This window comes from Pelophylax lessonae (assembly GCF_965119305.1).
Source record: "Pelophylax lessonae genome assembly, chromosome: 13".
NCBI lineage: Eukaryota > Metazoa > Chordata > Amphibia > Anura > Ranidae > Pelophylax > Pelophylax lessonae.
This window is the reverse complement of record NC_138780.1, coordinates 173215920-173242278: the sequence shown is the minus strand read 5'-3', so window position 1 is coordinate 173242278 and position 26359 is coordinate 173215920. Positions and strand designations below refer to the sequence as shown.

The window sequence follows — 26359 nt, the reverse complement described above, 5'->3', positions numbered from 1 at the left end:
AAATGCTCAAAAGCAACATGCATAGATGTGAATCGAGTTTTATTTCCGCTACACCACGCTGCATCCACCCAAAGCTTTAAGCAAAAAAACATAACACATATATGGGAGCTGCCGCAGCACTTATATTTCTGACCATCCTGTCCTGAGATTTACACAGCCAGGTGCATGACACCACCTAACAGTAAGGATAACATTGATGCCCTCACTTCAAACCCCCACCTGTTGACTGGCCAATGAAAGAGCAGTAGAAGACTGATAAAATCATCCTTTTGCTCTCTCCTATCCACATTATTCTTGTTCACGCATTTGAATACAAATGCAAGTCCTACCTCTCCTTCTCCCAGTCTAAATGCTGCTGTATAGGAGAATGTAAGATGCTAATACCAAGTCAAATTAAGGTATTTGCATTAAAAAAAAATAAGGATTACAGAGCTGCATCATTTGCATCCTAGATCGGCCTGTTATTTTATGCCTCAAATGCAGAAAATCAAAACCGATATCTACATGAACCTGATTTAAGCACAACATACTCACCAAAGCTTCTCTGGCAGTTTGGGGTCTTTATAAATATAATTGTGTTTGTAGCCAAGCGTGGCGGGGTACAGTATCAGCTTCACGTCTCTGGGGTGACGCGAGTTTATGGCTATTTCATGGAGCTGTAATTAAAAAAGAAAAAAAAAAAAAAGGAAATATTAAAACCCAAAAGTGTAAATGGCAAATCTTTAGGGGAACTCAACTTGCATCTGATGCAAGTCAGATTTTAGGCACGAGAAATGCAAGTTTTTGGCAAGATACTCCCCCGGGGTTAATCACTTCTAAAGAGCAGCTTTCCTCATTAGAACACAAAAAGTGCACCAGCTGATTACAATGAACCACACCCTCCCATTCGGAATGGATTAGGTCTGGTGTAACAAACCGCTATTTCTACAGAGCAGCGAAAAAAGGTAGGAATCTGCTACAAAGTTTATTTAAATCCCTGCAATGTACATTGATCACCCAGAGGGGAATGTTTGTCTCAATAGGTGGTTACTCTTTAAATATTTGACCCCTGGAAGGTTGTACCCCCTTCATGACCAGGAGATTTTGCGATTTAGCACTGCTCTACTTTAACTGGCAATGACATGGTCATGCAACGCTGTGCCCAAATGAAATTTAATTTTTTTTTTTCTTTTTTTTTTTTTTACACAAATAGCTTTCTTTTGGTGGTATTTAATCAGCACTGTGTTTTTTATTTTTGCTATATAAAAATGAACAAAAAACAAAATTTGGGGGAAAACATTCTGCTACATTTCTTTCATAAAAAAAAATGACCCAAAAAAAAAAAAGAAAATGTAAACTGAATTTTTAGTGTGACTAATCACAGCAGAAGCGGTGCACAGCGCCCCCTATACAGAAGTGCAGAGTCCCATATACACACACATATATATATATATATATATATATATACACACACACACACACACACACACACATATTATATATATATATATATATATATATATATATTGTGACAGGAAGTCAGGTAAATCTGGGAATGTAGTCACTGAGAGGAGATACATTTCCACCTGATTTAGAATCCATTAATTAATTTAGGGTGTTGGCTACAGAGCTAGCCAGCAGGAAGTTGAAAGGCCTTCACCTGTTCAGAATGAGGGAGTTAAGGCTCTATAATTTGTTCAGAGAAATTCCTATTGTTTGCTGCCTCCAGAAGCTGCATCCTGAAGCCATGTGGGCTGGGAGCAGGAGGACAGTCAGCGTGTGCCTCCCGACAGGATGTGTGGGCCTGGGAGAAGACCCCCCGGAGTGATGTGTGCCCGGGACGGTAACCAAGGGTGAATACGTCTCAAAGGTGAGAAGACGAACTGTTGATGTGAAAGAAACAAAAGGACTGTGTTGCCCTGTGAAGCTATTATAAAAGGACTATTGAGTGTCCGCTGTAGGACAAGGAAGTCTGCCCGACGGTAGGTTGGAGACAGAGACTTAGGCAGGTTCCAGTTGTGAGAAGGTAGCCGCCCACAGAGGCAAGGATTTATTTTCTGTTTTATTTTATTTTGGATGTTTTGCTGCATACAGCCTGGTGAAGAAAACACCATTTAATAAACCACACTGTTTGTTTGCAAGCACTTGTCGGCTACCTCTCTGGGAAAACGCACCCCCCAAGGGGTCATCCACACCCGCCACCGAGCTAATCCCTCACATATGGTGGAGGTATGCAGTGGGCAGAAGCGAAGATCCCTGCAAGGAAGTGCAAATGTTTGATGAACTTTGTCTGGTGCATGAGATTGCACAATCTATGTGTGCAGGAGAGAAGATCCTGACAGAAAAAAAAAAAAAAAAAAAGTGTTTTAAAGAGACAGCGGTCTCAAAATTATTTGATGAACTTTGTTGTGTCTGGTGCAAGTGACTGCACAAACTGTGTGCGCAGGAAAAGAGATCTTGCAAGAGAGAGAAAAACTACATGTGTTAAAGAGACAGTGGTCTGAAAATTGTTTGCTGGACTGTGAAAAATTTGTTTGTGGAGTTATTGAAGATGGGGCGATCCAAACGCCTGAAAAATGCAAAGATAGATGAAATGAGAGACCGGATTCTATGGATGGAGGGGATGCTACCGTCTGAACCAGCCCCATCCATGCCTAAAGAGAGTCTACTAAAGAGGAAGGTTGTTGTCCCTAGCAACACTGATGAAACTGCTATGGAGACGCAGTGTGCTCAGATGAAAAGTAAACTCAAAATGGAGGAGATGTTGAAACATCTGATTATATCAAATGCAGCTCAACAGCAAGCAAATGCAGCTCAACAGCAGGCAAATGCGGATTTTCAGCAGAGCTTTGCAGCTCAACAAAAGGCTCATCAAGAGAGCATGGCAGGCTGGAAACAGAGACGCCAGCAGCCAATGGAGGCCATCGGTTTGGAGGAAACCGAGTATGTGTGCAGGGCTGAGTTGGATGCCTTGCAACGGAAAATGGAAGAAAAGGAACAAGCCTTGGAATTGCTTAAAATGGAGCATAGAAACTTGCAGGAAATGAATGAACTACTCAAGTCTCATGTGTCACAGTGGGAAGAATCCACTGCTCTTCTTTTGGTCGAGTTGCAAAAACGCAGAGAGACTATAATGGAGAAAGATACCATCCTCAAGGAAAAGGAGGTTGAAATTCAGACTTTGCAGGAGCAAAGTATGCATGATATGTTGGAGTTACGAAATCAGCTGGAAAAAAGTCTTCAGTCTTTGGAAGCTACAAAAATAGACCTGCAGGGGGCGCAGGAACAGAATGTCGCTCTGAAAACGACATTGTCTCTCAGCGACAACGAGAAAAGTGAAAGAGAGGCTAAATTACTGAGTACTGTGTATGAGCTCACCACTTTGAGCAATGTGGTAGATGAATTACGTGCAGACTGTGAAAGTTGGAAAGGTGAAGCCCAACGTTTCCAGCAGCAGTTAAAGGAGAAAGAAGCCTGTGTGGCAGAATTACGGTCTCATTCCCAGAAGCTAGCCAATGAGGTGAAAGCTCTTATGCAGGGAAAAGAAGATTGTGAACATAAGAGGGAAAAAGTAGAGGCACAGCTTCTGGAATCGCAAGTCAAGGTGTCAGAAGGTGACCGATTGTGTGCTAAGCTGTCAGAGAAGGCAAACCGACTGCAGGTTGAGTTGGACAATGTTACAAATCAGCTTTCTCAAGCAGACAGCAAATCTAGAGAAATTGCGGAAGATTTTTCTATCTTGGAATCGCAGCTGCAAGACACGCAGGAACTCTTACAGGAAGAGAGGTGTCAAAGGCTGAGTTTTAGCACAAAGCTCAAACAAATGGAAGATGAGAAAAATGGCTTCCTGGAACAATTAAAAGAGGAGGCGGAAGCAAAGAAAAACCTATCAGAGCAAGTCGCAACATTGCAGGCTCAGATAGCGGATATGAAAAAACGCATGGAAGAAAGCGTTGGTTCATTACAGTGTGTTGAAGATGTGAAAAAGAAGTTTGATCAGATGCTTGGTGAAGAGAAGACTGTGTCTGCAAAATATGCAGAAGAACGCGCCCGTGCAGAAACGGAGGTGCGTGATAACGAGAGCAAAGCCCTGTTCTTGGCTCGCTCTTTGGAGGAAGCTCTAGAGTGTAAGGCTGAACTAGAAAGTGTTGACAAACAGCTGCGTACAGAAATGGAAGAATTGGTCAGCTCCAAGGATGATGTTGTGAAAAGAGTTCAGGAGCTAGAAAAGTCTAAGCGAGCCTTAGAACAGCAAGTAGAAGAGATGAAGATTCCGTTGCAGGAACTGGAAGAGGAATTCCAGGCAACAGAGGATCTGTCCCAAAGAGGGGATAGTGTGCCTGATGCAGTTTTTAAAAGGATCAGTGTTTTGGGGTCTGTCCTGAGTGAGCCTCAGAAATGTGATGACATGTGGCTTGAATCACCCCTGTGGAATAAACCGTTCCTTCAAAAACTTCAGCAAACAAAGGAGCTGTGTAAGAAATGTGATGTTTTCTCAGTTCAGGCTGAAAACCTAGTGGAGAAAACTAAAGCGGAGAAAACTAAAGCAAGTGATATAAATCTGGGAGAAAAAAGCAAACGCCACCTAGTGGAGAAAACTAAGGCTGTTGATGAAAACGTGAAGCAAATTAAGTTCAAGTGCCTTTCAGGGAGTGTTTCCAAAATGGAACTGGTGAAAGACGGGTGGCAGAAGTTTGATCGTGATCTTGAGATGCATTCCATGTGGAATTCAGATAGAGAAAAAGAACTAGGTGACCTTGAGCGGTCAAATAGTTCAGCAGAAAGTGCATTGAAGAAACCTGTAAAAGAATGTGTTGCAGTTCCATGCTTCTTCACTGATGCAGAGAGGAGGTCTATAATGGATACCACCCAGATCGCTGGGTTCAACTGTGTTGTTGCCTTTGACCCCTATGTTGGTGGAAAGAAAGTTGATGATGTTCTGGTTGGCTTCTTCTGTGAAGAGTTTGGCAAGAAATATAAACTCAATATCAAATCAAATAGTAGGCCTTTACTGCGACTCGCTCAGGAGGGCGAAAAGTTTAAGAAGTTGATGAGTGCAAATGCTTCAGATCTGCCTATGAATATGAAATGTTTGGTGAATGATATTGATGTCTCTGGGAAAAGGAACAGGGGTCACTTTGAAGAAATGTGTGACAGCCTGTTGTCTCAATTGGAAAATCCTCTGCACAGCATCTTAGAGCAAGCAAAGCTCAAGAAGGAAGATCATTCCCTTTTACAACAAAAAGTCAATGATTGTGTACAGCTGTATGGAGAGGCAACTCAAGTCACAGAGGGATGTCAAGAGTCCCTACTTGGAACAAAGCTTAGTGAAGCAAAGGTTCTCAAAGTTTTGTGGAAAACATTTATGGATTGCAGAGAGAGGCGTCTTAAGAATGTTGAAGACATTAAGACTAGCCCAATTGAGTTGCCTATGGATCACGGTCCTCCGTGGTGGATTGGACAGACGGTTATGAGGGACAAGCTGTCTGACATTTATGAGAAATCCGTCAATGAAGATGACAAAACAGTTTCATCCGGAAGCTTGAGGATAATAGGAGGCTTATCAGTGAGTCAGCAGTGCTTGACACATGCGTGCCTGGAAATATGTGTCCCAACCCTAGGGTTGAAACAAGAGGGGGGGGTATGTGACAGGAAGTCAGGTAAATCTGGGAATGTAGTCACTGAGAGGAGATACATTTCCACCTGATTTAGAATCCATTAATTAATTTAGGGTGTTGGCTACAGAGCTAGCCAGCAGGAAGTTGAAAGGCCTTCACCTGTTCAGAATGAGGGAGTTAAGGCTCTATAATTTGTTCAGAGAAATTCCTATTGTTTGCTGCCTCCAGAAGCTGCATCCTGAAGCCATGTGGGCTGGGAGCAGGAGGACAGTCAGCGTGTGCCTCCCGACAGGATGTGTGGGCCTGGGAGAAGACCCCCCGGAGTGATGTGTGCCCGGGACGGTAACCAAGGGTGAATACGTCTCAAAGGTGAGAAGACGAACTGTTGATGTGAAAGAAACAAAAGGACTGTGTTGCCCTGTGAAGCTATTATAAAAGGACTATTGAGTGTCCGCTGTAGGACAAGGAAGTCTGCCCGACGGTAGGTTGGAGACAGACACTTAGGCAGGTTCCAGTTGTGAGAAGGTAGCCGCCCACAGAGGCAAGGATTTATTTTCTGTTTTATTTTATTTTGGATGTTTTGCTGCATACAGCCTGGTGAAGAAAACACCATTTAATAAACCACACTGTTTGTTTGCAAGCACTTGTCGGCTACCTCTCTGGGAAAACGCACCCCCCAAGGGGTCATCCACACCCGCCACCGAGCTAATCCCTCACATATGGTGGAGGTATGCAGTGGGCAGAAGCGAAGATCCCTGCAAGGAAGTGCAAATGTTTGATGAACTTTGTCTGGTGCATGAGATTGCACAATCTATGTGTGCAGGAGAGAAGATCCTGACAGAAAAAAAAAAAAAAAAAAGTGTTTTAAAGAGACAGCGGTCTCAAAATTATTTGATGAACTTTGTTGTGTCTGGTGCAAGTGACTGCACAAACTGTGTGCGCAGGAAAAGAGATCTTGCAAGAGAGAGAAAAACTACATGTGTTAAAGAGACAGTGGTCTGAAAATTGTTTGCTGGACTGTGAAAAATTTGTTTGTGGAGTTATTGAAGATGGGGCGATCCAAACGCCTGAAAAATGCAAAGATAGATGAAATGAGAGACCGGATTCTATGGATGGAGGGGATGCTACCGTCTGAACCAGCCCCATCCATGCCTAAAGAGAGTCTACTAAAGAGGAAGGTTGTTGTCCCTAGCAACACTGATGAAACTGCTATGGAGACGCAGTGTGCTCAGATGAAAAGTAAACTCAAAATGGAGGAGATGTTGAAACATCTGATTATATCAAATGCAGCTCAACAGCAAGCAAATGCAGCTCAACAGCAGGCAAATGCGGATTTTCAGCAGAGCTTTGCAGCTCAACAAAAGGCTCATCAAGAGAGCATGGCAGGCTGGAAACAGAGACGCCAGCAGCCAATGGAGGCCATCGGTTTGGAGGAAACCGAGTATGTGTGCAGGGCTGAGTTGGATGCCTTGCAACGGAAAATGGAAGAAAAGGAACAAGCCTTGGAATTGCTTAAAATGGAGCATAGAAACTTGCAGGAAATGAATGAACTACTCAAGTCTCATGTGTCACAGTGGGAAGAATCCACTGCTCTTCTTTTGGTCGAGTTGCAAAAACGCAGAGAGACTATAATGGAGAAAGATACCATCCTCAAGGAAAAGGAGGTTGAAATTCAGACTTTGCAGGAGCAAAGTATGCATGATATGTTGGAGTTACGAAATCAGCTGGAAAAAAGTCTTCAGTCTTTGGAAGCTACAAAAATAGACCTGCAGGGGGCGCAGGAACAGAATGTCGCTCTGAAAACGACATTGTCTCTCAGCGACAACGAGAAAAGTGAAAGAGAGGCTAAATTACTGAGTACTGTGTATGAGCTCACCACTTTGAGCAATGTGGTAGATGAATTACGTGCAGACTGTGAAAGTTGGAAAGGTGAAGCCCAACGTTTCCAGCAGCAGTTAAAGGAGAAAGAAGCCTGTGTGGCAGAATTACGGTCTCATTCCCAGAAGCTAGCCAATGAGGTGAAAGCTCTTATGCAGGGAAAAGAAGATTGTGAACATAAGAGGGAAAAAGTAGAGGCACAGCTTCTGGAATCGCAAGTCAAGGTGTCAGAAGGTGACCGATTGTGTGCTAAGCTGTCAGAGAAGGCAAACCGACTGCAGGTTGAGTTGGACAATGTTACAAATCAGCTTTCTCAAGCAGACAGCAAATCTAGAGAAATTGCGGAAGATTTTTCTATCTTGGAATCGCAGCTGCAAGACACGCAGGAACTCTTACAGGAAGAGAGGTGTCAAAGGCTGAGTTTTAGCACAAAGCTCAAACAAATGGAAGATGAGAAAAATGGCTTCCTGGAACAATTAAAAGAGGAGGCGGAAGCAAAGAAAAACCTATCAGAGCAAGTCGCAACATTGCAGGCTCAGATAGCGGATATGAAAAAACGCATGGAAGAAAGCGTTGGTTCATTACAGTGTGTTGAAGATGTGAAAAAGAAGTTTGATCAGATGCTTGGTGAAGAGAAGACTGTGTCTGCAAAATATGCAGAAGAACGCGCCCGTGCAGAAACGGAGGTGCGTGATAACGAGAGCAAAGCCCTGTTCTTGGCTCGCTCTTTGGAGGAAGCTCTAGAGTGTAAGGCTGAACTAGAAAGTGTTGACAAACAGCTGCGTACAGAAATGGAAGAATTGGTCAGCTCCAAGGATGATGTTGTGAAAAGAGTTCAGGAGCTAGAAAAGTCTAAGCGAGCCTTAGAACAGCAAGTAGAAGAGATGAAGATTCCGTTGCAGGAACTGGAAGAGGAATTCCAGGCAACAGAGGATCTGTCCCAAAGAGGGGATAGTGTGCCTGATGCAGTTTTTAAAAGGATCAGTGTTTTGGGGTCTGTCCTGAGTGAGCCTCAGAAATGTGATGACATGTGGCTTGAATCACCCCTGTGGAATAAACCGTTCCTTCAAAAACTTCAGCAAACAAAGGAGCTGTGTAAGAAATGTGATGTTTTCTCAGTTCAGGCTGAAAACCTAGTGGAGAAAACTAAAGCGGAGAAAACTAAAGCAAGTGATATAAATCTGGGAGAAAAAAGCAAACGCCACCTAGTGGAGAAAACTAAGGCTGTTGATGAAAACGTGAAGCAAATTAAGTTCAAGTGCCTTTCAGGGAGTGTTTCCAAAATGGAACTGGTGAAAGACGGGTGGCAGAAGTTTGATCGTGATCTTGAGATGCATTCCATGTGGAATTCAGATAGAGAAAAAGAACTAGGTGACCTTGAGCGGTCAAATAGTTCAGCAGAAAGTGCATTGAAGAAACCTGTAAAAGAATGTGTTGCAGTTCCATGCTTCTTCACTGATGCAGAGAGGAGGTCTATAATGGATACCACCCAGATCGCTGGGTTCAACTGTGTTGTTGCCTTTGACCCCTATGTTGGTGGAAAGAAAGTTGATGATGTTCTGGTTGGCTTCTTCTGTGAAGAGTTTGGCAAGAAATATAAACTCAATATCAAATCAAATAGTAGGCCTTTACTGCGACTCGCTCAGGAGGGCGAAAAGTTTAAGAAGTTGATGAGTGCAAATGCTTCAGATCTGCCTATGAATATGAAATGTTTGGTGAATGATATTGATGTCTCTGGGAAAAGGAACAGGGGTCACTTTGAAGAAATGTGTGACAGCCTGTTGTCTCAATTGGAAAATCCTCTGCACAGCATCTTAGAGCAAGCAAAGCTCAAGAAGGAAGATCATTCCCTTTTACAACAAAAAGTCAATGATTGTGTACAGCTGTATGGAGAGGCAACTCAAGTCACAGAGGGATGTCAAGAGTCCCTACTTGGAACAAAGCTTAGTGAAGCAAAGGTTCTCAAAGTTTTGTGGAAAACATTTATGGATTGCAGAGAGAGGCGTCTTAAGAATGTTGAAGACATTAAGACTAGCCCAATTGAGTTGCCTATGGATCACGGTCCTCCGTGGTGGATTGGACAGACGGTTATGAGGGACAAGCTGTCTGACATTTATGAGAAATCCGTCAATGAAGATGACAAAACAGTTTCATCCGGAAGCTTGAGGATAATAGGAGGCTTATCAGTGAGTCAGCAGTGCTTGACACATGCGTGCCTGGAAATATGTGTCCCAACCCTAGGGTTGAAACAAGAGGGGGGGGTATGTGACAGGAAGTCAGGTAAATCTGGGAATGTAGTCACTGAGAGGAGATACATTTCCACCTGATTTAGAATCCATTAATTAATTTAGGGTGTTGGCTACAGAGCTAGCCAGCAGGAAGTTGAAAGGCCTTCACCTGTTCAGAATGAGGGAGTTAAGGCTCTATAATTTGTTCAGAGAAATTCCTATTGTTTGCTGCCTCCAGAAGCTGCATCCTGAAGCCATGTGGGCTGGGAGCAGGAGGACAGTCAGCGTGTGCCTCCCGACAGGATGTGTGGGCCTGGGAGAAGACCCCCCGGAGTGATGTGTGCCCGGGACGGTAACCAAGGGTGAATACGTCTCAAAGGTGAGAAGACGAACTGTTGATGTGAAAGAAACAAAAGGACTGTGTTGCCCTGTGAAGCTATTATAAAAGGACTATTGAGTGTCCGCTGTAGGACAAGGAAGTCTGCCCGACGGTAGGTTGGAGACAGACACTTAGGCAGGTTCCAGTTGTGAGAAGGTAGCCGCCCACAGAGGCAAGGATTTATTTTCTGTTTTATTTTATTTTGGATGTTTTGCTGCATACAGCCTGGTGAAGAAAACACCATTTAATAAACCACACTGTTTGTTTGCAAGCATTTGTCGGCTACCTCTCTGGGAAAACGCACCCCCCAAGGGGTCATCCACACCCGCCACCGAGCTAATCCCTCACAATATACACACACACACACACACACACACACATATTATATATATATATAATATATATATATACACACACACACACACACACACACACACACACACACACACACACACACATATTATATATATATATATATATATACACATACATACACACACTATATATATATATATATATATATATATATACATACATACACACACACACACACACACACACACACACACACACACACACACACACACACACACACACACACACACATATATATATATATACATATATACATACACACACACACACACACACACACACACACACACACACACACACACACACACACATATATATATATATATATATATATATATATATATATATATATATACACATACATACATACATACATACACACACACACACACACACACACACACACACACATATATATATATATATATATATATATATATATATATATACATACATACATATACAGTGGTGATTGAAAGTTTGGGCAGCCCAGGTAAAAATTTGTATTAATGTGCATAAAGAAGCCAAGGAAAGATGGAAACATCTCCAAAAGGCATCAAATTACAGATTAGACATTCTTATAATATGTCAACAAAAGTTGGATTTTATTTCCATCATTGACACTTTCAAAATTACAGAAAACCAAAAAATGGCATCTGCAAAAGTTTGGGCACCCTGCAGAAAATATAGCATGCACTGCCCCCTTTGCAAGGCTGAGACCTGCCAGTGTCATGGATTGTTCTCAATCATAGTCTGGGAAGACCAGGTGATGTCAATCTCAAAGGTTTTAAATGCCCAGACTCATCTGCCCCATTAATCAGCACCATGGGATCTTCTAAGTAGTTGCCTAGAAAACTGAAACTGGAAATAGTTGACGCTCACAAAGCTGGAGAAGGCTATAAGAAGATAGCAAAGCGTTTTCAGATGTCAATATCTGCTGCTCGGAATGTAATTAAGAAATGGCAGTCATCAGGAACAGTGGAAGTTAAAGCAAGATCTGGAAGACCAAGAAAAATATCAGACAGAACAGCTCGCAGGATTGTGAGAAAAACAATTCAAAACCCACGTTTGACTGCACGATCCCTCCAGAAAGATCTGGCAGACACTGGAGTTGTGGTACACTATTCCACTATAAAGAGATACTTGTACAAATATGGTCTTCATGGAAGAGTCATCAGAAGAAAACCTCTTCTACGTCCTCACCACAAAAATCAGTGTTTGAACTTTGCAAATTAACATATAGACAAGCCTGATGCATTTTGGAAACAAGTTCTGTGGACCAATGAGGTTGAAATTGAACTTTTTGGCCGGAATGAGCAAAGGTACGTTTGGAGAAGAAGGGGCGCAGAATTTAATGAAAAGAACGTCTGTCCAACTGTTAAGCATGGGGGTGGATCAATCATGCTTTGGGGTAGTATGTACTGCAGCCAGTGGCACAGGGAACATCTCACGAGTAGAAGGAAAAATAGATTCAATAAAATATCAGCAAATTTTGGATGGTAACTTGATGCCATCTGTGAAAAAGCTGAAGTTAGAGAGGATGGCTTCTACAGATGGATAATGATCCTAAACACACCTCGAAATCCACGGGGGATTACATCAAGAGGCGTAAACTGAAGATTTTGCCATGGCCTTCACAATCTCCTGACCTCAACATAATTGAAAATCTATGGATAGACCTTAAAAGAGCAGTGCGTGACAGACAGCCCTGAAATCTCAAAGAACTGGAAGACATTTGTAAGGAAGAATGGGCAAAGATACCTCAAACAAGAATTGAAAGACTCTTGGCTGGCTACAAAAAGCGTTTACAAGCTGCGATACTTGCCAAAGGGGGCAGTACAAGATATTAACTCTGCAGGGTGCCCAAACTTTTGCAGACGCCATTTTTTTGTTTTCTGTTATTTTTAAAGTGTAAATGATGGAAATAAAACCTAACTTTTGTTGACATATTATAAGAATGTCTAATCTGTAATTTGATGCCTTGGAGATTTTTCCATCTTTCCTTGGCTTCTTTATGCACATTAATACAAATTTTTACCTGGGGTGCCCAAACTTTCGATCACCACTGTATATACGCAATTTTGCACATAACAGCCACCCTGTAGCAGTAAATCTGCTATAGGGCAGTTGGCAAGTGGTAAGCATAGTCACATACAACATCCATGAAACAACTCCCTCCCCCCACTTCCCTAAATTTCAGAACACACTTATTAAAAAGCAGTGCTCAGTACACACTACACATCCCATAGTCCATAGACTCTGCAGCAGGAGAAAGGGTGGCTACTAAAATTTCTCCATATAGTGGGACCACCATGGATTACAGCTACAACAACGAAAAATTTGGAGGATGCTGATAGCAATAGAAGGGACTTTTTTGAGTTAAGAATACGTACTCGATTAGAATTTCTTTTTTAACCAGAGTTTATTGTCTCTTTTATTAGGGATACAGAGGGGATCAATGTAGTCCACCACCTACTGAGCAGAGAGATTCAAGTAATTGTAAAGTCTTGTGTTTTTTTTTTTAATAACAAACAGGTTATACTTACCTCCTCTGTGCAGTTGGTTTTGCACAGAGCAACCCGGATCCTCCTCTTCTCAGTTCCCTCTTCTGTGATCCTGGCCCCTCCCTACTGTTGAGTGCCCCCACAGCAAGCAGCTTGCTATGGGGGCACCCGAGCCGAGACACAGTTTCCCGTGTCCATTTAGACACAGAGCCTTGACCCGGTGTTCCGTGAAAAAAAACTCTACCCGTGAAAATTCCCTACCCTCGTCACTTGCTGTGCACCTACGTCACTCAACAGCTGAGCCGCTTCCCAATGCGCATGCACACAGCTGCGGAGGGTAGGGAATTTTCACGGGGTATTGTTTTTTAACGTTACACCGTATCAGCTGTTGCCGCGTGTACATGAAATCATCTCCGCTCCAACATTAAATCATCTCCACTCCAACCCGTCAGACTTCCCTGATCTCGGCTCCAAAATGTAAAAGCGGCGGCGGGTCTATGAAAATATAAAATCACGCCGAGATCATGTGGGACGCTGCACCTGCTGATGAATGAAGGGCGCCCGCAGGGAAATCTCAGGGTTGGAGCGGAGATGAGTTAATGTAGTGGCGGCCCATGCGCAGTGGGATGCGCGGTAACAGCGGATATATGACGCCGTGTAACGTTAAAAAATACTACCCCATGAAAATTCCCTACCCTCCGCAGCTGTGAGCATGCACAGTGGGAAGCTGATCAGCTGTTCAATGACGTATGTGCACAGGAAGTGACCAGGGTAGGGAATTTTCACGGGGGTAGGGTTTTTAATGTTACACCGGCCCTGCCCCCTCTCTTTCCTGATTGACAGCAGCAGGAGCCAATCGTGCCGCGCTGCTGTCTCAGCCAATGAGGAGGGGGGAGTCCCGGGCAGTTGAGACACTCCAGCAACATTGCTGGATAAAGATAGGCTCAGGTAAGTATTAGGGGGGCTGCTGCACACAGAAGGTTTTTTTTTTATTTTAATGCATAGAATGCATTAAGATAAAAAAAAAAAAAACTTTCTGCCTTTACAATCCTAAACTCACCTCTTTTCCCATAGACACAGGAACAACGTTGTCATCTTCTGCGTGAAGGATCATGAGTGGACTGGTCATGGTTTTAATGCTGCAGAACAATGAACATTAAAAAGTCGGTTATGATTTTGGCATGATACACGTTCGTATAAACAGCTTCGGGTAAATAATCTTATCGATAATATTTTGAAAACATTGTATCTATATAGACTTTGTAAATGCATAAAAATATTTGACCAAATATATGTGGACAACCCTCCAGATCAGGGATTCTCAACCAGGGTTCCTCCAGAGGTTGCTAAGGTTTTCTTGAGAAATGGGCAATTTCTTCCTCTCAGATAAGTTCCCACCGACACCATTGAGCTTTTTTAGCCATCTGTAAGGGGGTTTTTCTTCCCAATGACCACAAGTGTAGGGAGCATTCTTCCCACTGACCATCACACCAATGTATCACGAGTTGTAGATATAGTCATTTTTAGCAGGGGTTCCCCACGAGACCGGAAAGTTATTTCAAGGGTTCCTCTGTTTTGAAAATATTAACCACTTGCCGACTGCCCACAGTATATTTACTGCAGCAGTCAGCCCCTCACAGGCAAAGCGACGTAGGTTTACGTCGCTAGCCTGTGAGGCTCTGGGGAGCGAGCGAGCGCGCGCCGCCGAATGCGCGCTCCCGCTCGGTCACGGACCCTCCCCCCCGCGCGTGTGCCCAGCGGACCCGATGTCCGCCGGGCACTCGCGATCGTTCGTGACACCGGGAGAAAGGCAGGTGGCTAGTGTAAACAAAGCCGCCTGTCATTCTCCCCTGTGTAAGAATGGTGATCATACGGTTCTACTATGTAGGACCGTTGATCACTGTTCTTATAGCTCAAGCCACAGCCAATCACAGTTAGAAACACGCCCTTAGGGACACACTTAACCCCTCCCTCTTAAAAAAAGTTAACCCCTTCACTTCCAGTGTCATTTTGCAGTAACAGTGCATATGTATAGCACTGATTACTGTAGTAATGTCACTGGTAACCCAAAAAGTAGGGATGCACCGAAATGAAATTCTTGGCCGAAGCCGAATAACAATAAAATGTTTGGCCGAAGGCCGAATACCGAACGCGGGGTTTCACATTTTTTCCATTTATTTTGCCAATTTTTTGTCCTCTCTTGTCCTCTCGTGTCTCTCTCTCTCTTGTCCTCTCTCTCTCTCTCTCTCTCTTGTCCTCTCTCTCTCTCTCTCTTGTCCTCTCATGTCGCTCTCTCTCCCTAAATGTTACTGTAGGGAATGGGATTCAGTGCACACTGGAGCCTTGTACCATAGGGTTAATGTTAGTGACACTGTAGGGATTGGGAAGGATGCTGGGAATGGAAATCAGGAAGCATGCAGGCAGCCTTGTAAATTTTAATTGCAGATACTGGGCAGGTCAGGGTTAATGTGGTAACATCAATTACTCAGTGACAGTCAGTCAGTGTCAGTGTGGACTCGATCAGATTATACAGTGACAGACAGTCTCTCATAGTGGTGGTAGTAGGAGGCTGGAGGTGGACTAGTAGTAGCCTGGAAAGGAGCACAGCCGCATACATACATTACTCACTCGTGCACTGCAGCCCGCCCCACACACTCAGTGAGTCTTACTCTCCTCCCTAGTTTTTTCAATGGCACATTCAGGAAGCCAATCACGCTGTGAGTAGCGGCAAAGCGGAACCAATCAGGTGTGCAGGCACGCGTGATTGGTTCGCTGTGCAGCTAATCACGGCGTGATTGGCTTCCTGAATGTGCCATTGAAAAAACTAGGGAGGAGAGTAAGACTCACTGAATGTGTGGGGCGGGCTGCAGTGCACGAGTGAGTAATGTATGCTCACCGCTGAAGTGTCCCGGCTTCACGGAAGTCTGTGAGTCCTCCTGTCCTCCTCCGAGTCCCTTCCCCCTGTAAATACCGTGACCTCGGCGATATGAATATCGCCTACGGCTACAGAACGATAGTCGATATCATATTGACTATCGTTCAGCCCTATTATTCGGCACAAAATTATTCAGCCTTTTGACTTATTCGGCCGAACACCGAAAGTGCTATTTTTTCTATTTTCGGCCGAATAATGTTCGGCCGCCGAACATTCGGTGCATCCCTACCAAAAAGTGTCAAAAATGTCAGTCAAGGGTCCGATCTGTCCGCCACAATGTCGCAGTCCCGCAAAAAAAAAAAAAAAAAAAAAAAAAAAAAAAAAAAAAGCAGATCGCCGCCATTACGCATAAAAAAAACAACAAAAAATGACAAAAATCTTTCCCTTAGTTAGTAAACGCAATCACTTTTGCGCAAAGCAATCAAAATACGCTTTTTGCGATTTTTTTTTTTACCAAAAATATGTAGCATAAAACAAATTTGCCTAAAATGTTAAATTTTGATTTTTACATTTTTTTGGGGGAATTTCATATAAAAAAATGTGAAAAATATTGTTATTTTTGCAAAATTGACGCTCTTTTTTTTTTTTTTTTATAGCGCATGATCAAAAAAAAAAAAAAATCGCACAGGTGATCAAATATCACCAAACGAAAGCTCGGTTTGTGGGGGAAAAAAAGGACGTCAAAATCGTTTACGACCGCGCAATTGTCTGTTAAAGTCACACAGCGCCGAATCGCAAAATAGGCCCTGGTCAGGAAGGGGGTAAAATCTTCCGGGGCTTAAGTGGTAAGAAAGTCTGCTCCAAATGATTGAGTTCAGTGAAGGGTACTGCAGCATACAAAGACATTTAAAAAAAAGAATGGGCGCTATTGCTGGGGGATGGACCCTTTGTTCCAGACAGTCTTGATAGGTGAAATGCTAACCAGACTGATGGTGAATGTTCCAAAAGCACAGTGTTAGTGCTATCATCGAGGGCAGCTCTTACAGGGCCGAAGCGAGATCCCACATGCAAGCAGAGTAAAGAGAAGGCGCCACTCAGTGAAGCAGTAATAACAAATTTATTAAGTTCTTACCAAGACTTACATAAAAACAACAACAGCTCCTTCTTAAGACCAATAGAATACACGGCCAGCGAAAGTGTCCTGCGTCTGGCCGTGTATTCTATTGGTCTGAAGAAGAAGCTGTTGTGAGCATGCTCCGAAACTGGTAACCGCCCATTCCACCACCCATTCCACCGCCCATTCCTCGTCTACGGCCGCACGGTCCTTCTGTGAGGTATGCGGTTCGCCGCAGCCACACTCTGATTCAGCCCCCGGATTGGTTTAGGCTGCCGGCGGCTTCCAGAACGGTTACTCGGTGAATTAGGAAGGGCGCCGGGTCATGACGCTCCACTTTTTGCTTTTATGTAAGTCTTGATATGAGCTTAATAAATTTGTTATTACTGCTTCATTGAGTGGCGCCTTTTCTTTACTCTACAAAGACATTTTAGGCAAATGTGCTCTTCCAACCTTGTGGTAACAGTTTGGGAAAGACTCTTTCCTGGGTCAACATAGCAGTATGCAGTAGTATACTCTCATGGATTGGTGCCAGGAAAGGAAAAATTATGGTAAACGTTCTATACGATTTTCCTTTTTTCCCGGTGCCAAGGTGGCAACATACTATCAAATGTCTGTTGCCATGGAGTGGCACAAAGAAAGGAAAATTACAGTAAGTATTTGATATCATTTTCTATTTTACGTTCCAGCATGACTTCACCCCTGTGCACAAAGCCAGCTCCAAAAAGACATGGTTTGGTGGACTACACAGAGCCTTAAAGCGGATTTCCGGCCACGAAAATGTATTTTCAATAAAAATACCCCCGGGACAGTCAGGGCTAGTACATTCCACAATGGATAGCCTCTGTACTGTCCCGGGTCGCACTTACCTTTTAGAAGACATACTTACCTTGAAAATTTCTTCTCCAGCGCTGCCATCTCGGATGTGGGCAGCTGAAGCAAACGCGTCCTCTTTTGCGTCCTCGTGTCCAGAATGCGCCTGCACCAGCCCCGCTCGTCACTTCCGGTGTGGGCGCGTCATCCCTCCACAGCTTCTGGGCATGCCCAGAAGCTGTTAAGCAGGGAATGAGGCGCGTGCACCGGAAGTGACATGCGGGGCGCATTGATTCCTGGGAGCAATGACGTTCAGCTCCCAGGAATTAATGCAAAGAGGAAGTGACGGCGCGGGCCGCGGCCGCAGAGGGAGGAAGTGGAAGAAAGGGGAGTATATTTTTTTTCAACAACAAGGTAAGTAAACAAAAACAAAAAAATCATAACTATCCATTTGTTTTTCAGGTGACCAAAAGCAAGCGGATGGCCCAAAATCGATTATGTCGATTTTGTGGCCGGAACTCCACTTTAACTTCAACCCTACTGAACACCTTTGAGATGAATTGGAGCGCTGATGGTGAACCAGGTCTTTTTATCCAACATCAGTACCTGACCTTACAAATGGGCCCAAATTCCCTCCCACAGACACCCTCCAAAATCTTGTAGGAGGCCTTCCCAGAAAAATGGAGGCTGTTATAGAATTCAATGCATTCCACCCAAACCCTCCCTATCTCAAGGTTCTCCCCATCTGGACTACAGAACAAAATTTGCTCTCTTTATCGCCATAACTATTTTATACTCTTGAACTGTCCATTCCTATTATCTCCTGGAACTAATGTTCTTATGACATTGGGACCCATTCCAGAGAATGTCATTAGACAGATTGCAGAAACCATTGAGATAAAGCTGAAATCCAGGAATTAGGCCACTTTGTAAAGAGTGAAGGCACACTATGAGTCCAAAGAGATGCATGACATCTCCTGGGCTTATCTCTACTATTTATTCTACTTTTTTATTCTATTTTCCGTTCCAGCATGACTGCACCCCTGTACACAAAGCCAGCTCTGTAAAGACATGGTTTGGAGGTCTACACAGAGCCTTAACTTCAACCATACTGAACACCTTTGAGATGAATTGGAGCGCTGATAGTGAACCAGGTGAATTATAAGCTGAAATCCAGGAATTCGGCCACTTTGGAAAAAATGAAGGCACACTATGAGTTAAGTCCAAAGAGCTGCATGACATCTCCTGGGCTTATCTCTACTATTTATATTTAACAGGTTTATTGCTCTGCCGGGAATTCGACTCAAAAAAACGTGGGGTTTTGACAGGACAAAAAGGCACCCAGGGCAGCTACTCCCTTCATAAACCCCACTCCGATACCCATTCAAGAAGCCTTTTGAATGTGTTCACATAATACAAAGGCTCCTGTGAATGGGCAGGAGAGGGGGGTGAGCTTGGCAGCTGCAGTGACTCCCCTGTTCAGGATGCGGAGCTCAAAAGGATAGGTGTCATTCTTCTGGAGCTACAGTGATAGCTGTCTTCAGTACTATAAAGCTGTCAGATATAAATAATAGAGCCAAACCCAGGAAGCATCATGCACCTTGCTGGACTTAACCGATAGTGTTCCTTTGTTGTTTTCAAAGGAGCTGGGTTCCTGGAAGAAAGTGGGGCTCCAGTTTTCTTCTATTGTACATTTTTTTTTTTTTTTTTTTTTAATAGGCAAACAGCAAGTTTATATTACGGGACCATGCCAGAACTGCAAACCGTGCGTTGGGCTCACAGTTGCAGTGCAGCCCTACTGAACTCCAGCAAAGCATTGCAGCTTTGTCCAGATGTATTGTTGTAGTTCCAGTGGGCGACTGATGGCCATTTGTTTTTTACCAGCCACCCCTGTAAAAGAGCCCTAACAAAAAAAAAAACAAAAAAAAAATGGAAAAAAACGTACTTTTCATCATTGGGAAAGACATGATTGGTGAGAGCAAAGGTGTCCAGGTAAAAATATTCAAATCCGGGGTAAATGCTGTAGATCTGCCAGAGAAATAAAAATATCAGTTATCACATGCCGGAAAGTCAACATCACAAGATCGCAAAATATCCCCATCAATTCACCGTATCAGCCACAAACCATGTGACTAGTGCTGCCTAAAACTGAAAGTGACAGAACATTATAGAATGAAAGGCAGAAATGGGGTAAAGAGCAGAACTAAAATGATAGCTAGTAGTTTTCTTTCTCTGGGATGTCTGGACAGGAAATCATGTGTCACTCCCTGACATTCTATACCAGTGATGGCGAACCTTGGCACCCCAGATGTTTTGAAACTATATTTCCCATGATGCTCAACTACACTGCAGAGTACATGAGCATCATGGGAAATGTAGTTCAAAAACATCTGGGGTGCTCAGGTTTGCCATCACTGTTCTATACCAAAAGGGAACCATTGTCCTATTTACTGCATGCCTTGAAAAAGTATTCATACCCCTTGAAATTTTCCACATTTTGTCATGTTATAACCCAAAACATACAGTAAATGTAATTTATTATGAAAAACTTACCTTGAAACAAAGCCCTCCAGCGGTGCACTGTCTCTGCTACAGAGGCCTTCATCTTCATCTGGTTTGCATTCTGGCTTCAGCGGCTTGAGTGACCGAGCCATGATGACGTCCTGGCCATGGCACAGAGCTTGGAAGAAACGGCACGGATATGCTATTCATTTAGAGTGCATGCACCGGTGAGGTCACAAGCTGCTGCCCACTAGAATATCTCCTAAACAGTGCAAGTTTAGGAGATATTCATTTAACCAACCCGTAAGGTTAAAGTTCCGGCCACGAAAAATTTTTTTCAATAAAAATACCCCCGGGACAGTCAGGGCTAGTACATTCCACAATGGATAGCCTCTGTACTGTCCCAGGTCGCACTTACCTTTTATAACAAATACTTACCTTGAAAATTTCTTCTCCAGCGCTGCCATCTCGGATGTGGGCAGCCAAAGCCAGCGCCTCCTCTTCTGCGTCCTCTTCCGTGTCCTCTTCTCCCAGAATGCGCCTGCACCGGCCCCGCTCGTCACTTCCGCTGCGGGCGCGTCATCCCTCCACAGCTTCTGGGCATGCCCAGAAGCTGTTTAGCAGAGAATGAGGCGCCCGCACCGGAACTGACGAGCGGGGCCGGTGCAGGCGCATTGTTTCCTGGGAGCAATGACGTTCAGCTCCCAGGAATCAATGCAAAGAGGAAGTGACGGCGCGGGCCGTGGCCGCAGAGGGAGGAAGTGGAAGAAAGGGGAGTATATTTTTTTCAATAACAAGGTAAGTAAACAAAAAAAAAAAAAAACGTAACTATCCATTTATTTTACAGGTGACCAAAAGCAAGCGGATAGCCCAAAATCGATGATGTCGATTTTGTGGCCGGAAATCTGCTTTAAAGCGGTTGTATACTGAAAAAAAAAAAAAAAAGCAAACCCTGCAAGACAAAGACATAATGAGCTAGTATGCATCACATACTAGCTCATTATGAAATACTTACCTTAAAACAAAGCCCCAACACGGACCCCCGGACACCGCTGTGGGAGCTGACATGCTCCCTCGGCGTCTCTTCCGGGGTTCGGCGGCTTCGGCGCTGTGAGTGGCCGGAGCAGCGATGATGTCACTCCCGCACGTGCGTGTGGGAGACATTTTCCAGCAAGTGTCCGGCATGGAACTCTGAAGGTTCGCTGGACCTTCATAGCGCATGCGCCGCTAGCGTCAGCGGCTGCATGCAGGGCAAATATCTCCTAAACCGTGCAGGTTTAGGGGATATTAATTGTACCTACAGGTAAGCCTCATTATAGGCTTACCTGTAGGTAAAAGTCACAAAAACGAGTATACTACCGCTTTAATTATAAGCTTACCTGTAGGTAAAAATAATCAAAGAGAGTTTACTACCACTTTAAAAAGGGAAGACACCCTCCCTTACTTTTTGCCACAACTTTTCTGGAAAGGCTTTCCATGAGATTTTGGAGCGTTTCTGGTGGAATTTGTGGCATTCAGCAGAAAGAACATTTGTGAGGTCATTTACTGATATTCGATGAGGAGACCTGGCTCACAATTGGCATTCCAATTCATCCCAAAGGTGTTCAGAAGGGTTGAGGTCAGAGCTCTATGCAGATTACCCAAGTTCCTCCACACCAATCCCATCAAACCTTGTCTTTATGGAGCCAGTATTGTATACAGGGGTCCTGTTTTTTCCTCCTCTTTGGAGGTCCGTTGGATGGGACTAATGGGACAGTTCCATCCCCTACAACTGGGACACTCCTTGGTACCACTTTTGGCACTTTTCCACTGCAAGTACCGGCTCGGCTCTACTCGGCCCTGCTTGGCCCGGTTTGCTTTTCCACTGCTGGTACCGCATGGTACGGTGTTGGAATGGTTCGGTACGGTACGGTATAGGTTTGCTTTTCCACCTTTTTAAAGTAGTACTAAAGTTAAGTGGGTGGGATAACAACGGGGTGGGTGGGATTCTCTGACCAATCAGTGGCTAGTAGTGACTGCATGCAAAGGATTGTGGGATATGGTCCCGGGTATGGTACCTCTTGGAACCACAATCGAGGTGGTACTTTTTTTGAGAGCCGTACCATTCAAGTTCCATGCAGTGGAAAAGCGCCGCCGTACCGTTCCTACACCATACCATGCGGTACCAGCAGTGGGAAAGCACAAAAGCGAGCCGAAGCGTTCGGTTCCATGCATTGGAAAAGCGCCATTAGACACTTAAGTTTATCAAGGAGCAGGGGCCGCATGGAGTTAAGCCCGACTTGTGGAGGCCAAAAACTAATCTACAAGTTGATCAGAGCAATGGACACTGTGGAGACTGTTCCAGGCTTACCTTCAGCCACTTGCAAAGTGGTTTGGAGGAATGTCTCTTCAAAAGGAACTCACCAACAGGCACAAAGATCTGGCATGGATGCCAATCCAAGGGGGGTTGCTGCTCAGGACATTTATGCATGCCAGAAACCTGTGCAGATACAGGCACTGCCCTTTTTGCATCATCCAGGATGAAACGGCTTTGCACATTTTCTGGGAGTGCCCCTTTGCATAGAGCCTGTTGAGGGCCTTGGAACCTGAACACAAAGACTTTGTACCGCAGACTGCCATCCAGGGGAGGACTGGGAAGGGGGGCAGGGTGGCAATTGCCCCCCGGGCCGCCCTGATGCCAGGTAAAAAGGCCACACTCAGGGCTGGACTAATGTAGGGGCCAGACACTGCATACAGCTGGTCACCGCTACACAATGTTATATTTGCAGAGCTGCAGCGGAGCGGTATGAGTGTGCAGAGTACGCTCCTGCACCCGGCTGGCACAATAATAAAACACATTCACTTCCCCTGTCAGGCAGTGATCTCCACATGACAGGAGCTTCCTAGGCCCCGCCTGGAGTAATGTCATGTATTTTTGGTAAACCTCCTTTGTTGCTATTAACATTCAATTATGTTACCATATTGCATAAGGTTTGTCTTGCTTCATAACATCAATGTCCATTATAAAACCAGGTGGGCATGAATGGTGAGCTGATTTGATGGTTCAGTGGGCCACTTGACTGGACTTGCCCCCTAGGCCTAAGGCTGCCAGCCCTCCCCTGCTGCCATCTCACACTTTGGTGTGCTGAATGGACTTTTCCCCAGGACGACATTGACAACGCCCGGCGGGTGTTGTGCTGCTTTAAGGACGCTTTATGGTGCGCCAGAAAATGCCTTATCCACCAGCGGGAGAGGATATCAATTGAGAACTGTCGCAGACTGGTTCACCGTCTGCTCCGAGACTATAACTTGATGGATCTCATGGAGGGAGAGGAGGTCTGAGATTTCCCTATTCCCCACTCTCCCTTATGTGTCATTGTCCAATCAATAAAGCTTCGGCTTGTGATCTTATTACCCTCCCTTACCCCCCCCCCTTTTCCCTACCCCCCCTTTTCTCTACCCCCTACCCTCCCCAATCACACCTGTTGCTTATTGAACTGTATTCTGGTTGGAAACGATGCATGCACTGTTTAGCAATATGTATATAGTAATTGTTTTCTAGTTAATGCTTTCAGGGTAAGCGGCGTCATGCATCATGTGATGGTTCGGGGTATCCTTCCTAGAATGTACCCCCATCAACTATTGTTTTTCGTATATTTTTATGAAAATAAAGTCTTTGTATGTGTTAGCATCCTCAGAGCTCTTCAATGGAAAAACAAACTCAATTTCTAGGGGTGAACATTTTTGAACATATAGTGGATTTACCATAACCTGTGATGCAGGGTCAATTCAGTGTTTTTTTTTTTTTGTTTTTATTTGGTTTTCATGTGCACCTTGCTGCAAAGGCGAGTTATATGATGGGGCGGTTGTCATTTTTTTGTACATATAGTGGTTTAAACTTTTATGTTATGGTTTTATGCTATAGTCATATACCCTTCCGAAAGGGTGATACGCTCCAGCATCTCGGATGTTGGTATACGGGGCCTCCAAAATCACTGCGTCAGCTGCATTCCCTGTATGAAGACAAATCACAAATTATAAACAGCAATGGCAACTTTTCTACAATGGATCCAACATTACTATGATGGCCAATTATAATGTAACAAGGGGAGTTTTTCATTTACAATCCTAGCTTGAACCTCTTTATATCTAACAAATATTAAATTTGAAGAATTTAGGTTTTCATGCTATCACTCTACCCCTGCCTAACACTCCCCAATGCTTATGTTTTCCTGTATCTTGGCAGGCTGGCAGCTTAAGCAAAGCAGTTTTTTACTGGAAATTTTGTCTATATGTCAAACAAATGTACACACACTATATTGTCAAAAGTATTGCCTTTACACGCACATGAACTTTAATGGCATCCCAATCTTAGTCCGTAGGGTTCAATATTGAGTTGGCCCGCCCTTTGCAGCTATAACAGCTTCAACTCTTCTGGGAAGGCTGTCCACAATTTTAGGAGCGAAGTTGAGGTGCAGGCCAGTCAAGTTCCTCCATCCCAAACTCGCTCATCTATGTCTTTATGGACCTTGCTTTGTGCACTGGAGCGCAGACATGTTGGAACAGGAAGGGGCCATCCCCAAACTGTTCCTACAAAGTTGGGAACATGAAATTATCCAAAATGTCTTGGTATGCTGACGCCTTAAAGTTGTTGTTAAGCCACTTATATAAAATAATCTTATCCCCTCTGTAATAGAATAATGAGTATCCCTGTCTTATAGAAAAAATATGCCATATGTACCTAAATAAGAGCGGCTCCCAATACTCAGCTGACCCCTCGGCTCTCTCTCCTCTGCCTGTCTGACAGCTCCAGCGGGTGGGGCCGAGCACTGTCACTGACATCAGCTGGGGAGGAGGGGAAGAGAGGAGAGAGAGAGCTGAGCAATCACAATACTTGTCCAGCGCCAGGGCTGCTGATAAGGCAGTACAGCCAGCCCGCCTGTACTGGGCCCCATCAGTTCAAAAGGGGGGTCCAGGGACCTGCTTAGCAGGATGTCCAGCTGTACTGTCTTATTGCAGACACCGATCCTCTTCTGCCTCCCCTTGCAGCGCTGCCAGCTTCCCCTTTTCTTTCTCCACACTGCAGCAGGATTGGTTCTAGCACATGTACCCCTTCCATCTGCTGTCCGATGCCCCCTGTATGCCCCTTTCCCCCGCAGCTCTTCCGGTTTCTCTCTTCCCCTGCCGGCAGCTGCTGCGGGCCCACAGGGGGATGTTTCAGGATGGAGAGTGGGGGATGGGTTCGGTAAATATGTCATTTACTGGTATCGTCCATTATTGAATGAACACAGTGAGCGATCTGTACCAATCACTCCTGTGTTCATTCATCACTGAAGCATTCAGTTTGTGAATGAGCAGGAAGCCTCGGAGCACTTCCGATTCATTCATCTGTGCGGCCGAGGCTACAGAGAAAGGGGCTGGTTTATCTATGTCCTGAGTCACTTTTAGGCTGGGGGAAGGGGGCCCTGTCAGGTAGGCTGTATGGAGCCCCGTGATTTCTAACAGCAGCCCTGTCCAGCGCTACCACATATCTTACCATGTTCAATAAAGGAAATCTCATTCTTTAGGCGTATTGTTGATTTGTTCCAATGGCGGGGCTTAGTGGGGAAGTCCAGCCTTTATTAAAGTGAAACCAGGATCAGAGGGGTGCACAGAAGTGACATTTTTTATTTCTGGTTCTGCTCTTGGGCAAATCTTTAACTTTTAAAAAGTTTGAATTTAAAAAAATGTTTGTGGATTTTTGTTTCTCATGTGAGCTGTAATCTGGATGTCTTTTCAAAATGTGGAATTGGTATTAAAGTTGCTCACCTTTTTCTTGCAGTTTTCTGGCTGCATTTGTGGCAATACTGTCAATATGAAAACAAATAAATGTAATGTATATATATCAAATTATTTTCTTCTTTTACACAAGTATACACATATGGACAACATGGTGCTAGGGAACTTGGAGATTTCTTGTCAAATGGCAGAATTTGTCCTGTGGAGAGTACTGAGAATACAAAGAAGCTATTGGAAGGGTAAATTTTGTTTAACTCCCAGAGTTCAGCCCTTCCCCCCCCTCCCTCTTCTCCTCCCCTCCCCTCCTTCCCCCCTTTACCCCTTCTTACCCCCCCCC

The 26359-nt window shown here is 44.3% G+C and overlaps 1 protein-coding gene across 1 annotated transcript in view; it reads right to left on the bottom strand.

Moving 5' to 3' along the window:
* Window positions 1-530: 530 nt before the first annotated feature.
* Window positions 531-26359, bottom strand: part of LOC309543252 (lysophosphatidylserine lipase ABHD12-like) — a gene marked incomplete at its 3' end in the record, with an annotated part of 45922 nt that continues 20093 nt past the window's right edge. The window contains exons 8-12 of the mRNA XM_082242703.1: window positions 26053-26090; window positions 24178-24257; window positions 19709-19791; window positions 14022-14100; window positions 531-656 (exon numbers count right to left, since the gene is read on the bottom strand). Of these exons, the coding sequence (XP_082098829.1) occupies window positions 531-656; window positions 14022-14100; window positions 19709-19791; window positions 24178-24257; window positions 26053-26090 (406 nt within the window). The remainder of the gene's footprint in view (window positions 657-14021; window positions 14101-19708; window positions 19792-24177; window positions 24258-26052; window positions 26091-26359) is intronic.